At 48.8% G+C, this 17,519-nt stretch overlaps 1 protein-coding gene across 4 annotated transcripts; it reads left to right on the top strand.

Moving 5' to 3' along the window:
• Nucleotides 1-8: 8 nt before the first annotated feature.
• C1QTNF9 (C1q and TNF related 9) lies at nucleotides 9-16,065 on the top strand. 4 transcript variants are annotated; one of them, XM_017641275.3, is made up of 5 exons: nucleotides 9-606; nucleotides 6,591-6,732; nucleotides 6,895-7,078; nucleotides 10,756-10,818; nucleotides 12,077-16,065. In XM_017641275.3, the coding sequence occupies exons 3-5, from the start codon at nucleotides 6,913-6,915 to the stop codon at nucleotides 12,844-12,846; spliced, it is 999 nt and encodes a 332-aa protein (XP_017496764.3). In that variant the 5' UTR covers nucleotides 9-606; nucleotides 6,591-6,732; nucleotides 6,895-6,912; the 3' UTR covers nucleotides 12,847-16,065. The 4 variants fall into 4 exon arrangements, with proteins under 4 accessions (XP_017496764.3, XP_036850577.2, XP_017496766.3 ...); XM_017641277.3 differs by lacking the exon at nucleotides 9-606 and adding an exon at nucleotides 1,534-2,295 and having other exon boundaries at nucleotides 6,594-6,732; XM_017641276.3 differs by lacking the exon at nucleotides 9-606 and adding an exon at nucleotides 1,534-2,295.
• Nucleotides 16,066-17,519: the final 1,454 nt, after the last annotated feature.

The following is a 17,519-nucleotide window of genomic DNA, read 5'->3' as shown; positions in this document are numbered from 1 at the left end:
ATGCTGGACAGCAGTAGACTTCTTTTCAGTAAAGACTCATCCGTCACTGAGCTGGATCAAACCTCTAGCTAGGTTGGCTAGCTGGTGGGACAAAGAAAGACAGACGACTCTGAGGGGACTGAGAGGTGCCGCTTGACTTGGAAAATGTCAGGAACACTTGGATTAAGACAGATAAAACCCAAACTGGAGATGAGAAGTCCTCTTTTGTAGCAGCTGCTCTAGCTGCTCACAGTGGAAGGGAAATGAACAGAACATAGGACATGCCTTCATACACCTGTCACTCCACAGCAGCTGGCCCCAGGAAATCAGGCCCCCCACTCAGATCTGCTGGTGGCCCTAGGCTGGCTTACTTATCCTTGGGGGGTGGGGTAGATAAGAATTTCCTTCTCTAACAGCTCAGAAGAAAAGTAAATAGCCCATTGTTTGCTGTGACTGTAGTCAGTTCCTATAAAGGTTGCCAAGCAGCTAGTCCTCATTTTTTGTTTACTCTTAACATCCACCTTCTTCTCAAGCTGATCTGGCACCCTGGACTGAAAGAGAGGGCTTATCTCAGGGGCCTGGAGGAGGGTGAAAGCACAAGGAACCCAAAAGTCTGCCTCTCACAAGGTAACTTCCACGGCCAACACATGGTTCCGAGTGAATCTGGAGAGCAGTGTGATTTCTCAGAAGAGCCGTGGTGCAGATGCCCCCCCAGAGATGTACCGCCTGCCCTACACCGTGGAGCACGTGGTCAGAGAGGGAAGACACGTGTGTAATCAAGACCCCACGCGAATTGTGCGACAGCAGGGTGCAGGCGTTACGAAAGGGCTTCGGAGACCCAGCGTCTCTGGTGACTGTCCCGCAAGAGGTGGCCCAGGAAGGAGGGTCCTGAGGGTGGGGGTGGGCTTGTAGGCAGTTAAGGGCAGGAAAGCTGCTGCCAGATCAGCTCACTGCGGTGGCAGAGGAAAGGACAGGTGCAATGCAAGGCAGGGAGACGATGTGGGAGACGGCGCCCAGGGGGACAGCGAGGCTGGTGTGTGGGATTCTGAGCCAGCACCCGGGTGTCCAGAGGAGATGGCGGTTCCCAGGGTCTGCCACGGGCGGCGGGTGGGCCCAGTACCATCCTGGGACAGTGTGGCGGGCAGCAGGTGGGAACTCAGTGTTGAGAGTGCTGGGCAGCTCTGTCCAGTCATTAGTGCAGTGCACTGCACACCTCAGGAGCAATGGAGGCCAGACTGCAGGATGGAGTGAGCCAGGGGGCAGCTGGAAAGGACGGGCTTGGGAACCCCACGGAGGACAGCCTGGAGGAAGGGAATGGGGGCAGAGCCTGGGGTGGGGGTGAGCTGGGTGGGAGAGGCGGGCAAAGCAGGGGGAAGGGCCAGCTGGTAAACCCGGTGGGGACAGCATGGACGGCCACTGGGGGCCAGGGTCCCAAGAAGGGAGGACTGGAGGTCAGAACCGGGAGAAACCAGCCTGACTTTCGCACACTATTGACCCTTGCCTCTGCCCTGCTATGGATGAGGAAACTGAGGCAGTGGGTGGGGGAGGTACCTCTTTTAAATGGGATTGCCCCATGTACACCACTGTCAAGTGGCCTCTGCAATCTGCTCAGGGCTGGGTGCCTGCGAGGCACCGTGTTGGGCGCACCTGTCCTCTTGAGGCTATCTTTAAGTTAGAAGTCAGTGTTCATGGACACTGATCAGGAAAATTTAAAAATCAGTGATGATATGGCATTGGAAACGTAGCCTCACCATGTTCTTCTCAGTGGCAGGTAGGCATGTGTGTGCGTGAAGAGATGGGCATTAGATTTCGTGTGCACAAATGCCCCAATGAAAGGAAGCATACAGAGGTTTGAAAGATCCTAGTTAGTGATGTCGGTCCTAATGGCTGAGTCCGAATACCTGTTCGCCTGCAGATTTGTCCTGTTGGCCCGTAACTGACCCAAGGTCCGCCGAGGGGCTGAGCGAGGAAAGGGCACAGATGGTACTTCCAGGAAGGAAACCCGCAGTGGGGATTCCTTCCTCCAGGCTCCACGTCAAGGTGTACCTTGATCTCTCTCACTATTTAAAAGGACGGGAAAAAAAGGAGCTAAGTTTTCTGAACAAGTGGAAGATGCTACCTGATTCCAGTGTTGCTGCCATTCTTGAAGTTCTTCCAAGACACATCTTGTGCTTTGCTCTGTTCCCTCCCCTTCCTGCTGTTTTGCTGATATATCCACAAGGGAATTGTGTGGCAGGAAGGTGCGATTTTATTTAGTTCGCCCTTGATTCCTGGTTTGCGCAGCACCTGAGTGCAGCCTGCAGCCCTGGGATTCAGGTAAGTGCATTAGGAAACAATTCCTTTAAACTCAACTCAAGGCTTTTGAGGTCTACAACAAACTGTTCTATTATCAATGTGTGATAATCCTGCTTAGTTGTTTGCAAAGTAGGCAGATGTCTATAGAGTTTGGGGTAGGAAAAGAGTTAGCCAGTTCCAAAATTCACTTTTGAGCAAGGGACTAAAGAGATAAAAGCAGATTTTGAGATTCTTCTGCCAGGATTCTGCAAACAGGTTGGGAGGAGGGTTGGAATAAATCACAGGAAGAGCAGACCTTTCTAGAGAAATTTCTAGAGAAGCTCACATTTTGCACAAATGTTAATGTGTATATTTTATATTTATTTTATACTTATTTACATTGCATAGTTTAAAAACAAGCCCTTAACATATGTTGAAGAAGAAATGCATAAAGTGCACAATGTATAGAGCACATGGAAGAAAATGTAGTCAATGAAAAAAGCTTTGAGATTTTTAGATTTTTAAACTCAAATCTAGGAGGGATATCGGGGATCAGTTCATCCCTTGCTCTCTATGCACAGGGAAGCAGAGGCCCAGAGGGGATTTGGACACCCAGTAAAGATTACCCAGCTGGGCTCAGGCAGGTCTTCATTAAATCATAGTGGGGAGAAGTTAAGAATCTTGAAGTGCAGAAACCATTCATCTTGGTTATGACGTCCTTGTAGAAAATCAGAAGAAATCCAACAGTGAAGGAGAAATATAAGTTAAGTTTAGGAGAGACAACCCAGAAATATTTTATTTGGGTCTCCAAAGTCATTTGTAGACTGTGTCCTGGTGCCCCTAACCATGTCAGCAGGTCAGTTTTACAAGATGCCAGCAGTTCGGCTGAACTCAACACTCAGCAGAAGGACTACATCCATTCACATTGATTATTTTGATCTATCTAAGGCAGTGACTACTGTTGGCTTTTAAATATGTTGTTGGTTTGTATTCCCAGTGAGTTCTCAGCAGCTCTGCTATGGGGCTAACTGATTATAGATGCCCATAAACCTTCCTCACTGGATGTGTGCCTACATCTTTGACAGTAGAAGTCCTGACTTCATCAAGATACAGGCTTAGCTGTATGTACAAGACACCCCAAACTGTGTGTTAAGCAAGTTAGTCATGCGTTTCTTCCTCATGTCAGAACTGGGCTGATAGGGCGGGGCTGGTCTGTGCAGTCCCCAGAGACCAGGATTTTTCTATCCCCCAAGTGCAGTCCCTTGGAGAGTCTAACGTAGGTGTGCACGGTGGTGAGCCACCGTGCACACCTCAGTCACAGGAAGAGGGTCACACCCCTTCCCTTTAAGGTCACAGTCCCCAAGATGCCCATATCCTTTTTGCTCCCTTCCTGCTGGCTAGACTCTAGTTTCATGGTGGTAGCTGGGCTGCAGGGGAGGCTGGGGAATGTAGTCTGTTGTGGGCAGCCACATGCTAGCTAGAATTTCTGTTCCCTGAAGGAAGGTGAGAAGAGGTGCTGGGGAAACCAGGGTTCTCCACCAGAAGCACTGACAGGATTCGATTAATACCCAGTCACCTTCCTGTGGGGTGATGTGCACACAGTGAGAACTAGGATAATACTTTTTCTTTTTCGTTTTCCTTCTTTTCCTTTCCTTTCCTTTCCCTTCCCTCCTTTCCTTTTTCTTTCATTCATTCAATCATTCAACAAGTATTTTACTGTGATGTTGAAAACAAGAAAGTGGAGAGATGCAGCTGCTATCTTCAAAAAATGATAACCTAGGCTGGTGCCTAATATGTGATCCCCAGTGTAGGTGCTGGAGGAGAACAGGTGCAGGTGGGAGCAGCAATCCGGATAAGAGAAGAGGGAGTGGGGAAGGGAGGGTGGCTGGGAAGGATGGGAGCTGAATGTGGGTCCTAGTTCTAGTACATTCTGGAGAAACACCAGATAGGAATTAAAAGTTGAGCATATTAACTGTGGCTGAACTCATGTGCCTGAGGATCCAACCTATGGGTTTGTGAGCAGCACACATGTAATTCATTTTTTTAGATGACATATTAATATAATTTGTATTTTCCTTGTCCAATTCCTCATGTCCCTCTTCTAGCTTTCCTTATTAGAGATAATGCTACAACTCTTTTCACCACTTATTTGGAAGCAAAGCATTTTCAATTATTCAAAGTCATTTGGAGCTTGTCTACATGCTGGGCATGAGGGATGAGCAAGCTGAACAAAATCCCTGCCTATGTGAAGTGGGCACAACTAGGGAAAGAGTTACGGAGTTTATTCCAATTTGACACCTTCCTGATTTTGTGATCATTTTAGTATTGGAATAATTGTAGCACACATTTTGAAAATATTTGAAAAGGAAAAACATAGCCCCCCTAACAGAGGTGATCTCTGCAGTTTAGATTTGACGACTACCAGCCACTTCTGAGTTAAACAAAAGAGGCTGGTGTACATTACTTACGGAATTCAGCTCTAGGAAAGTTCAACTCAATTTCCTGAAGTGGCATAAGTTTGTGACTTAAAAGGGAAACATCTGTATTTCCTTTTCCAAAAATATTCTGTTTGCATCAGACTGGACCCTGTGATGTGTTAGAGGCTCCATTAGATGGATATATAATTGTATAGATGACAGAATCCAGCTGGTTTTAAAAATACATGTATCTAGAAATATCTTTATAGACACTGTAAAAAAGCATCTTTTCAAATGGAAACACTCCCATGACCCCAGCATTCTAAAGCAGCCATGCTTATTTGGATATATTTGCTTCTAGTTTTTGGCTGTATGCATATGTAATTACATAGGTACAGTCATAATGTGCATGGCATTTAAGTCAACTTTTAAAAAATTACACTTGCATGTTTCTACATGACTTTCATAATTACTAATTACATAATATTTTGCTTACTGAACTACTTATCATTGCACATTCTGTAGTATACACTTTTTTCCTATTACGTGTAAGGCTGTGGTTATTATCTCTGGCACTCAAATTTTGCATTATTAAGAATTTTAGGGATTACTGGGTCAAAGACATGGACTTTTTTTCTCTCAAAGTTTCCAAAGGGCCGCACAGATGTGCATGGCCTTCAGCCCTGTGTGAGGGTCTGGATTCTGAGCAAGTGCACTAGCCTTCTGTCATTATTTCTTTGTAAGTCCTGAGGTATCTGCCGTGGTAACATTCATTTCATTCAACACATTTATTCAACCTGCCGTTCCAGACTTTATATTAAGGGCTAGGTTCAATACTGAGGACAATACAGTTAGATGGGAAGCCAGATTTTTAGTTACACAATCATGTAAATGAACATACCCTTGATACTCTGACTGGTGCCATGAAAGCGAGGGGCTGGGTGCCCCACCATGGGGGGATGTGCCTGGCCATGGGGCTCCTTGCAGATGTGTGTTTTCATACTGCTGCCCGGTGTGCCTGGGAGGTTTTTTTGTCTAGTACGCTTTATCTAGTTAACTCCTCTCCTTCAGACCTGCCCCCACCTCCTCCCCAGTGTTGTCTTGGCTCTTGATGAGGTTAGAAAGCAAATCAATAACTTGAGGGGGGCGCTGGAAGTGCCCTTTTCCAACTGCATGCCCTTTCTCCCAGTGGCCTCCTGTAAAAATAAAACCTTAACCCGAAGAGTGCAGCCAGTCATCGAAGGACCACTTGCAACACACTACACTGTTTTTCTAAGTTTAATTTTATTTTTTATGATGGTAAACTATGCATAACATAAAATTTACCACATTCACCACTTGTAAGTGTCCAGCTCAGGGGCACTAAGCACATTCGCATTGTGTGCAGCTCTCTCCGTTGTCTGTCTCCACAGCATCATCTTCCCAAACCGAAGCTCTGTCCCAACTAACCACCGACTCCCCGTCCGTCCCTCCCCTGCCCCCTGGCGGCCGCCACTCCACATTCCGTCTCGGTAAATTTGCCTCTTCAAGATAGACCACAGGAATGGAATTATATACAGTATCTTTCCTTTTGTGTCTGGCTTATTTCACTGAACATACTGTTCTCAAGCTTCCTCTAGGTCGTAGCATGTGTCACAATCTCCTTCCTTTTAAAGACTTAATAATATTCCACTGTATGGATAATACCACATTTTGTCCACTCATTCCTGTGTCGGGACAGGCGGGTTGCTTCCACCTTTTGGCTGTTGTGAGTAGTTATGCTGTGAACATGGGTGTCCAGGTGTCTCCTGGAGTCCCCGCTTCCAGTTCTTCTGCGTGCACACCCAGAGCTGGGATCGCTGAATCAAATGCTCATTCTGTTTGTTTTACTATTCAAAATGGACCGTCGTGCAAAATTGTAATCAAATTTGTTTTTTACAGCAGTCCTGTGAGTGAAGTCTTACTCTTCTCTGGCTGCAAACAAATGCTCTGCCCACAGTGAAATGTCCCCTGGCTTGGAATCGGCTTTCCCCTTGCTCACTCACCATTGACGGTGTCCCGATCACACGTGTTCCTTCCGACTGTGAGTGGCTTTGCCCGCTACCAGCTTCCGCCCTTGCCTGGCCCGGCCGTTCTGTCCAAGCCTGACCAGGGGCGGGTCCGTTCCCCACTGCCAAGGGCACAGGCTGTGCCTGCAGCCCCAGCAACAAGGGCTTCTCCATCCAATGTGTGTTCCCCTTTTCAGTTCAGCTCTGTCGTCACCATGAGGGCCTGGTGGCTCCTGCTTGCTGTGGGAGTCTGCTCAGGGAGCGTGGCGTCCCAGGACACGTGCAGGCAAGGGCACTCTGGCATCCCTGGGAATCCTGGTCACAACGGTTTGCCTGGAAGAGATGGGCGAGACGGAGCGAAGGGAGACAAAGGGGAAGCAGGTACTCGCCCACGGCGGCTTCCAGCTGCCCTTTCCTTTGTCCGTGCACCCCTTTGGCCTTCCTCACTCAGTCATCACCTACCTGCTCACCCCTCCTCCATTCACCCACCCATACCCAGGAAACACTGAGAGCCTGCTCCATGCCAGGCTCAGAGCGAGGCGCCGGGGGCCCAGCAGCCCCGGCCTCACGGGCTTCCTCCTCCAGTGGGGCTGGCTGGTTGTCAGCCAGCATCTCTGATACTGGACCCTTGTCAGGAGTTCAGGTCTTTCTGCTTCAGATGATAGGCATGATGGATCCCCGCACACGGGCCTGTGGGAGGACCTGGTTGCACTCAGCAACAGCGCAGGTGAGAGGTGACGACTTGCCGTGTTGTAGAGCAGATGATGCAGAGCAACAGAGAACAGAAAAACGGGTGATAAACTGAGGCCACGCAGTGACTGACTAAGTGTCTATGCCGTATGTTGGGACCTGCCCCAGGGCTTGGGGATTTGGGGACAGGATCCAGCCCCCGGGAAGAAGATCTTGCAAAAGGCAGGATGTGTGCATGGTTTCCGTGACACCAGCTTAATTAGAGAGGCTTACTTTTCGAACAGGGTTCTTGAACCCTGGTCTGACTGTAAGGTCACATACCTAAGACATGAGCAGCCTGGTCTGTCTGGCACAGGAAGAAAACATCAAAGCCTCTATTGATATTTTAAAAGATAAAATTGAGCTTTAAAAATATTTCACATATGAATTGGCATGGGTGGCCTCACTTCGTCCATCTGCAGATGGGCACGTGTCCTGGGAGGCATGCAGTGGGTCCCGTGGGAAGGACGGGAGCCCCACGGTGTGCACACCAGGCCGGGAGCCCTCACGTGTTCAGATATTCAGTGAGCTCTGGCACGTTGCAGGTGTCTGGGCCCTGGCTGGGGGAGTTTTCAGATTATAATGTGGAACCACCACAAACAGGTGGGTGCCTAAGAAACTGCAAAGAAGCAGAGAACTGAAGGTGGGCCAGATAATGCAGGCCTTCAAGCACCACGTGACTATAGCAGAGCAAAAACCTTATTAAGACTTTGGGTCTTAAAGTGTAAATATGAATTTACACTTGCATTCATTAAAATGAACTTCATCCTAACTGTAAATTGTACCAGGACATATCAGTTACTAATAGAAAAAAGCACCCCAATTAATCAGGCATCAGGACTCTGTGGAACATGAATACTAACTGTCATACTTTTTTCAGCAGTACACTAAGTAGTATAAAAACAGCCCCATGCCTTAAGGATGGATAAACCTTCGGAAGCCTCTTTTGAGACTACTTAATCGTATCAGAAGAGTAGATATTCCTCTGGTTGTATTAAAAATGGTTGAAATAATACACAGCAATTTCAGAATGGACCAAAATTAATGGTTTGTCCAAAAACACTGTGGGATATGGGTGTTTAAAAAGCCTTTATTAAGATTGGGAGAAAGAAGTATTAGAACACATGACTTAGTGTGGGAGGTCTGCCTGAGATGAATGGAAGTCTGGATGTTTCTAGGTGTTTCTCTGCTCGTGGCATTTGGTGGCCTAGCAGGATTATTGGATAGGTGCTTGAGGCAGAGGGTCACTAGGAAGCAGCAATGTCATTTCTCTCCAACCATCGCCCTACAAGTCTGCTTCATGGCATCTGCTTCATGGCATCACCAGTTCGTCCCTGTCCCTTTTAGGCACTAGACCTATCTCATTTCTGTTGTGAAAAGGCCAGTTCAAGCGAATGGCAAAACCTCAATCGTAATGAAATCCATTCTTCTACCCAACCTTGGGGACCACAGTGTGTGTGCATGTGTACAGGATGTGTACGTGTCTTCACACTTCCTCCACCTTTCTCTTCCACTCTCCTTCCTCAGTGCAAGGACAGCCCAGAGACAGGGCTGGGCAGGGAGAAGAGGTGCAGAAGATACCACTTGGCTGGCACCATTCAAACCTGACCTTGGTGCCCTCTGAGGAAGATGGCCCGATGCTGGCTTTTTTCCTGTAGGTTTCTTTGTGGCTTTTTGGTGGACCTGCTTCTGCACCATTCCTTGGAGTGGACAATGCAGTCATTGTCCAGCTGCATCTGAATGCCTCCCATTTCTTCACAAATGCTCTCCTTGGCAGCTGGCCTGGCTCTGGAGGCCCCCACCCAGTCTGCACAAAACTCAAAGCCTTTGCCCTCCAGACGCAGGAAGCAGCGGCGTCCCCAGGGCAGCCGTCCTCTGTGCTCATCATTCACGCAGCTTCAGAGCTTCTGATTTACACTCTGCCCACTGAGAGTCGGGCAAGAGTCATGGCCTCAGGCCCCCGGAGTCACAGTCTAGCTGTCTCTACAAATCTCTGGGCATGCTTAGCTGCAGTCCCCAGGCAGCGTTTCTGCAGCTCAGCACACTTCCAGCCAGCCGAGCTGGGTGGGATGAGGTGATCGAGTCTCACCTTCTGGTGTCCTTCTTTCTCTCTGACTCAAGAGTCGCGGTGTTTGTGTGATTTATTTCCAAATAGATGAAATTTTAATATAAAAAGTTTTAGTATAAAATAATTTATATACACAAAAGGACATAAAAGATAGACAAAAAATAGAGACAAATGCTCATATATCCAACACCAAATCTCTCTGTTTTCCCTCCTTTTGATCCTCTCTCCTTCTTCCACATTAGTATCCGTTCTTTCAAGTTATACGTATTTCTTCACAGCGTATGTGTTTGGTATAGAATTTATATATATTATATATAACATGTTTCTTAGAAGCATATTCAGCCACATTTCTCATACTAAAAATTAACTTCATCTTTATCTTACCCTCTTCAAATGTATTCATGAGTGTGTTTTATATAAAACACATTTTTAGAACATCACCTGCACATTATTTGTAAGTACACAAATGAACACGGATCGGAGCATATGCTCCCTTGGCTACTTAGAGGTGCATGGTCATGAAAGTCTGGGGTCCCCTGTTGTAGAGAATGGAGAGCTGAGAATTAAGCAAGGAAACCAGAAAGAAGGAAGGGAAGGAAGGCTTATACCCTGGAGCAGGACAGTGAGGGGGGTGAGAGGGATGGAGAGGAGGAGGTGAACGTAGGGGTCGCTGGGGCTCAGAAGCCCCACGGCACCAGCATCTGCTTGGGGGCGCAGGCGCCCCGCCCTGCCTGGCATCCCCGGGAACCAGGCATTATCGCTGACACAAGTCTGCCCGTGTCAGTCCTTTGTGGACCTGGAACCTGGCCCGGCCTGCCCCTGTCACCCTCAGCAGGGTCTATGGGGCTGCAGCACAGGGTGTCTGCTGTTGTGGGGGAAGCCGGAGTCTGGGGGGAACTGCGCCCTTGCCGGCTCCTCTGTAGTAAACCCTCCACCTCTCTCCGCAAGAGTGACAGCAGAGGAGACGTGAGGAAGCCACCCTGCGCTTCAACATCCGGCACCCCGAGGAAAACGGATTGTGTCCTTTGCCCGCACATTCCCTGGGGCTGGGTGTGGGGAGCCCACCCAGTTCCTTTCCTAACTCCCTTCTTTCACACTGCTCAGCACCCTGCTGCTCATTCCCCTGCATGGCTCTAAGCAGAGTGTGTCAGCACTGGGGTCACCCCAGGACTCTGCAGTCTACACTGCTGACTGAGACCAACGTCTAAGAAAATCACAGATGGAATTTTAACTCTTGTCTATTTTCTTCTTTTCCACCTAGGAGAACCCGGACAGCCTGGTGGTCCAGGGAAGGATGGAATGAATGGAGAGAAAGGAGAGCGGGGTCAGAAATTGTTCCATTTTATCAAGCTCTGATTCTGAACTATCAGTGATTTCACCATAATTATTTAGTGCTCACCGAGGACAAGTCTTCACCAGGCTCTGAGGCTGACCCGGTGGTAAAGGGACACAGTTCTTGCTTTCCAGAACTCACGGTTCAGTGCAGAGATGGGCAAACTTTTCCTATAAAGGACCAGATTAGGCTCACATGGTCTCTGCCTCTATTACTCAACCTGTCATTGCAACAAAAAGCAGTCACAGGTGCTGCATGAATCAGTGGGGCTGTATTCCAGCAAAATTCTATTTATGAAAACGGAAATTCGATTTTTATATAACTTTCATGTATTGGGGAATATTATCTGTGACCATGTAAAAATGTGAATCATTCTTAGTTTGTGGGCTCTGCAGACAGGCGGGAGGCTGGGTCTGGCCCATGGCCACTGGCTGCTGAAGCCTGATTCAGTGGATGAGCTTTGAGGAGAGACACTGAATTCTGGTTCAGGGCATCTGGCAATGCTGCAGGGAGAGGGTGGCCCTTGAAGGGCAGGGGACTCTGGCAGCTGTCACTGTGGGGAGCAGAAGTGGCAAACACGTATAACGTTCCCTTAGGGCTGCGCTGTTCTACGTGCACTGCCTATAACGAGGTAGCATTATTAGCCCAGCCTCACAGACGAGGAACAGAGGGTGGGTGGCTAACCAGCCGGCCTCATGTTCCATTGTGCATAAGTGGTGGAGACAGGATAGAATCCTGGTGTTTAACTCCAGAATCCGTGCTTGTTACCACCTCTCTCCAGTCAGGGTGGAAGGAACAGGGAAGCGCCACCTACGTGCAGAGCTGAAGGCTTTATGTTGCATAGTGTTCACTTCAGTGAGGACTTTTTAGGGAACATCACATGTCGTAGAGGCTGCGTGTCAGTTCCCTCCAAGTAGCCTGAGCTCATCTGCCTTTTGCAGATCCCTGTTCTAAAAGATGTGTCCTGTCCAGGACTGGCAGTGTTCAGTGGCCGAAGAGTAGACTCAGGTGGTAAAGACTTGTATTTCCTAGTGTGAAACCTGGCACTAACTTAGTAGACAGGAGTCAAAAGGTGTTTTTCATGTGTGTGTATGTGAACAATTCAGGCATGAATTAATTTTCAAACCCTGAGCATATACTGAGCATGTACACCGCTTTATCTCATTTGTAGGCCCAGTAATAGAAAAACCACAGTTGCTTGTCACAAGGTAGTGCTTCACAGACCATCTCCTCCTTCATTCTCTCGCAGGAGCAGATGGCAGAGTTGACGCCAAAGGCATCAAAGGTGACCCAGGCTCCAGAGGACCCCCCGGGAAACATGGGCCGAAGGGAGTCGTTGGTCCCATGGGAGAGAAGGGCCTCCGAGGAGAGGCTGGCCTCCAAGGGCAAAAGGGGAATAAAGGTGATGTGGGGCCCCTTGGTCCAGAAGGGCCGCAGGGCAGCATCGGACCTTCGGGCCCAATGGGTTTGCCTGGCCCCACAGGCCCTATTGGAAAGCCTGGTCCCAAGGGAGAAGTGGGACCCTGGGGGCCCCAGGGTGAGCCGGGTGTCCGGGGAATGAGAGGCTGGAAAGGGGATCGAGGAGAAAAAGGGAAAATCGGCGAGACGCCAGTCTTGCCAAAAAGTGCTTTCACTGTGGGGCTCACGGTGCTGAGCAAGTTTCCTCCTTCAGACGCACCCGTGAGATTTGACAGAATCCTGTATAACGAATTCAACCATTTTGACGTAGCCACAGGGAAATTCACTTGCCACATTGCCGGGGTCTATTACTTCACCTACCACATCACTGTTTTCTCCAGGAATGTGTGGGTATCTTTGGTCAAAAATGGGGTAAAGCTACTGCACACCAAGGACGGGTACATGAGCTCGGAGGACCAGGCCTCTGGGGGCATCGTGCTGCAGCTGAAGTTGGGGGACGAGGTGTGGCTGCAGGCGGCGGGCGGGGAGAGGTTTAACGGCCTGTTTGCCGACGAGGATGACGACACCACCTTCACAGGCTTCCTTTTGTTCAGCAGCTGATGCCGGAGGCACATTTGTGCATCTGCCTTCTCATCTGTCAATCAGCTTGGTGAAGCCGCTATTAGACGACTGCTCTCTTAATCGCTCTCATTATAATAATCACAAAAAGGTGAAATAGCATAGTTACTCCTGAAACTGATACCATGTGCCTTACATCTCTCCAAGAATACAGTTTAAAATAATACTTAGCAGTGTTTATTATAATGTATGTAATGTTTTTCATCATTCCTGTTATCTGAAGAATCCTTTGGGTGTGTTTTTTTTTGTGTGTGGGAAGTGTTTTGGTATCATTTTAGTGCTTGAAGGAGCCGTATCATGATTTTTCTCACATCTGAATTTCTGAGGACATTAGGGAGAAGGAAAATGAAAATGTTTATATTCCACGTAGTGACTAATGGAAGTTTTAAGCTGGCGATGGTGACATGTCCCAGGAGCTGCAGACAGTCTGCACATTTTCTAACTTAGGCTTTGATGGCCATCAATCCAACAGATAGTTCGTTTAGTAAACCGATTGCCAGGCTAGAATCGGTACTAGTCCCCAAGGGCTGCCAATAATGAAATAACACAAACTGTGGGGCTTCAAACAAGAGACCTTCACTCTCTCAGCTCTGGAGGCCACAGAAACTGAAATCAAGGCATTGGCAGAGCCGGGCTCTCTCCAAAGCCCCGAAGAAAGAATCCCTCCTTGCTGCCTCTAGCTTTCAGTGAGCCCAGATGCCCTGTGGCTTGAGGAAGCATCAGGCCAAGCTCTATCTCTGTTACTGCCTCTGTGTCTGTCCATGTATGAATTTCCCCCTTATAAGGCCTCTGGTCATATTGGGGTTAGGCGAACCCTAACCCAGTATGACCTCCCTGTAACCTGATCACATCTGCAAAGACTGTTTCCAAATAAGGCCACGTGCGCAGATACCAAGAGTTAGGGCTTCAACATGTCTTTCTGGAAGACACAATTCAATCCATAACAGCCTGCCCTCCCCCAGATTCATGTCCTTCCAGGTGCAAAATACCTTCACCCCATCCCAAGATCCCCCAAGGGCTTAACGATTTCAGCATCAGCTCTAACAATCTCATCTAAATATCAACTCAGTGTCCCAGTCTCATCATCTAAATGATTTAAGTCAGTGAGAGACCTACGGTGTGGGTCATCCAGGGCAAAATTCTTCATCCGTGAACCTGTGAGGCCAGGGTGGGCAAGGCATGGGGCAGAGTCACAAAGGCAGAGGCGGGAAGAGGAAAAGATCAGGGTTCCAAACAAGCCCACACCCAGCAGGGTCAAGCCCATTCGATTCTTTTTCACTGTTTACCTCGTAACATTTAAAATGAGCGATGCAAAAGAAAACGGCTATTGGACGGAGACACCAGAGTCAGAGCTGGAAGGAGAGGAGGGGGATGAATTTATCATGTCAGTGGGGTAGAAGGGAAACCTGCCCTCAGGCCACGTGGGCACTTCTCGCTCAGAAAGTACCACCCGCTGCCCGATCTCTCAGGAAAAGTGTCCCAGTGCCACTCAGGCAGTCTTTCACGTGCTGTGGACTCTGTACTCTGGGTGGGCATGGGATTCAGGCCTGGCTGACTGGAAGAGTGCCTCCTTCTGGTCCTGGTCACTACTTCCAAGACGGTATTGGATCCGACCAGAGCCAACGAGACTCCGCCTACCGCTGTGGAAGGCCTATTGAAAAAAAGGCAAGAACTTTTCCAGCTGGCAGCTCTCTCGCTCATCCGTAGAGACTGACAGCAAAGCCAAACAGAGCTGGAGATAACAGGAACTGATGACATTGTTTGGGCCCTTAAATCCAGCTGCACCTGAAGGCAGAGATACCCCTGTGTGAGCCAACAGATACTGGTGCCTTAAACAGGTCTGGTGCAAGTCTTTGTTATCATTGTTGCTACTATTGCTTTTGTTTACAAGAATCTTAAATGGTCTAGGGTCCAAGGAGAGGGTCGGCTTGATTATAGTAGAAAAAGCCCAAGAGGGAGAATTGAGACGTGTTGCTGTTCCAGTTATGACGAAGGAATTTGAGTTGGGTGCGTTACGTATCCTGTGTCCCACCTGGTCTCTTATTGTGCAACAGTGGTTGAACTGAATCACTCTGTATGGTCCCAATCCTCCTCTGAAATTCTGGGCATATTACTTATGTCTCTGTTGATTTGATGTACTTTCCTACTAGTGGAGAGCAATTAATAATGAAGCCAAAGGACACACACTTAGTGCATATTCAGGCTGCAGCATTTTCCAAACCACAGCCTGGACGTGTTGTCTCACAGTGCCCCCTGAAATTGGGACGTACAACAAACCATTCTATCCATACTCCCGTTGAGTCAACACGGTTGTGATACCTTCATTCCCTGGAAAAATGGGATTTCTCTGCATTATCGTTACAGGCAGGCAACGCTGCTGGCGAAGAAATATTGAAAAGTTACTTTGTGGTATGGAAAATTGTAGAAACATACAGAAATAATTTCTGTTCATAGGCATTTTATTGCCTTTACTTAATTTACGTTTCTTCCAGAACAGAGCCAGGACGAGGGTGCAGCAAGTGAGGCACCCAGGGCGTCCAGTTGCAGGAAGTGCTCACTGCATGCCTGGGGTGAGAGCGAGCCCCTCCAGCAGTTCTGCACCCCGGCTGCTCCACTTGCTGCTCTAATTCCCCTCAGCTACAGAATTCCTATTTACTGAGCCTTGAGTGTCTTCCTTTATTCTTTGGCTTCTGTGGCCGTTTTGAACTGTGTCAGTCCAGCTGTTTTTCCGCAGTGCAACGTCTGGTTTTGTTCAGGACCGAATAGGGGGAATACCAGTGTTAACTCCCTCCTCTTTAGGAACACAACTTTATAGGCTGAGAGAGGCATAGAGAAAAAAGGGCACAATTTACAACCAGGACATACGATACAAGTCCTTACAAAATTCTTCTTTTGTGTGGGGCAGACATAGAGGATGAGATGTAAACATGTTTTAAAGGACTTCGAAAGTTAAAGTGAAATGGTGGCGATTGGGGGTGTCTAATCTGCCACTTGGAATTATTTTCACTGGTTGTCTGTGAGTCTGGACTGACGTTGTTAAAAGTCTAACTATGCCAAACTCTCTGAGACGCAAGACACCGAGCACTTTTAAATCTTGATTAAAAGATCAGTAAAAATGGAAGCACAACTCACCGTATATCCACAATGAAACAGAGGATTTATAGTCAAGATGTAAAGAATTGCATAGGTACACTATGACACTTGTCCTAACTAAATTTTAGTTGTTGCTTATCATCGTTGTCAGTGGGCTTTTTCTCCCTACGGAGATGAATTGGAAACAAACTCCATTTAAAACTAAATTGTGGGGCGGAGCCAGGATGGCGGCGTGAGTAGAGCAGTGGAAATCTCCTCCCAAAAACACATAGAGCTATGAAAATATACCAAAGAAAAATCTTCCTAAAATAGAGACCACAGGACACAGGACAACATCCAGACCACATCCACACCTGCAAGAACCCAGCGCCTTGCGAAGGGGTTAAGATACAAGCCCCGGCCCGGCGGGACCCGAGCGCCCCTCCCCCCGGCTCCCAGCGGGTGGAAAGAAACCTGAGCAGTTTTTTTTGGCAAGTGCTTTTTGGAAGCCTTAAAGGGACGGGCCCCCGTTGCTAGGGAGGCAGGGTGGCGGGACCGGTGAGCAGGTGCCTGGGACCGGCGCCTGAGGACAAAGAATATCCCGCGTTTCTCCCTGCGGGACCGGCGGGCGGGTGCCTGAGACCGGCGCTTGAGGACGGAGGAAATCGCGCGTTTTTCCCCTTTTTTTTTTTTTTCTCTTTTTGGCGAGCGCTTTTTGGAAGCCTTAAAGGGACAGGGACCCCGGTGCTAGGGAGGCAGGGTGGCAGGACTGGTGAGCAGGTGCCTGGGACCGGCGCCTGAGGACAAAGAATATCCCGCGTTTTTCCCTGCGGGACCGGGGGGCGGGTGCCTGAGACCGGCACTTGAGGACAGAGGAAATCGCGCGTTTTTCCCCCCTTTTTTTTTTTCTCTTTTTTGCGAGTGCTTTTTGGAAGCCTAAAAGGGACAGGGACCCCGGTGCTAGGGAGGCAGGGCGGCGGGACTGGTGAGCGGGTGCCTGGGGCCAGTGCCTGAGGATGGAGGAAATCGCGCGTTTTTCCCCTTTATTTCTCTCTTTTTGGCGAGTGCTTTTTGGAAGCCTTAAAGGGACAGGGACCCCGGTGCTAGGGAGGCAGGGCGGTGGGACTGGTGAGCGGGTGCCTGGGACCAGCGCCTGAGGACAAAGAATATCGAGCGTTCCTTCCCTGCGGGACCGGTGGGTGGGTGCTTTTTGGAAGCCTTGAAAGGACAGGGACCCTGGTGCTAGGGAGACAGGGCAGCAGGACCAGTGAGCGGGTGCCTGGGACCGGCACCTGAGGACAAAAAAAAAAAAAAAAAAATCGCGTGTTTTTTCCTTTTTTTTTTCCTTTCTGTTCCCTCTCGCATTGCTGCTGTTGTTGTTTTGGTTTGGAGAGTGCTTTTTGGAAGTCTTAAAGGGGCAGGACAGGTCACTTAGACCAGAGGCAGGGAATCTGGGGATCTCTGGGCACTCTAACCCCCTGGGCAGCAGGGAGCACAGAGGCCCTTTACGGAGATAAATAGCCTCCCGGCCGCTCCCCCTCCAACGGGGCTCCACCATTTTGGAGGAACAGCCCCAGCCAGGC

This window comes from Manis javanica, chromosome 1, assembly GCF_040802235.1.
Source record: "Manis javanica isolate MJ-LG chromosome 1, MJ_LKY, whole genome shotgun sequence".
In the NCBI taxonomy this organism is placed as follows: domain Eukaryota; kingdom Metazoa; phylum Chordata; class Mammalia; order Pholidota; family Manidae; genus Manis; species Manis javanica.
Note: the sequence above shows the minus strand (reverse complement) of the source record. Positions and strands in the feature narration are given on the sequence as shown.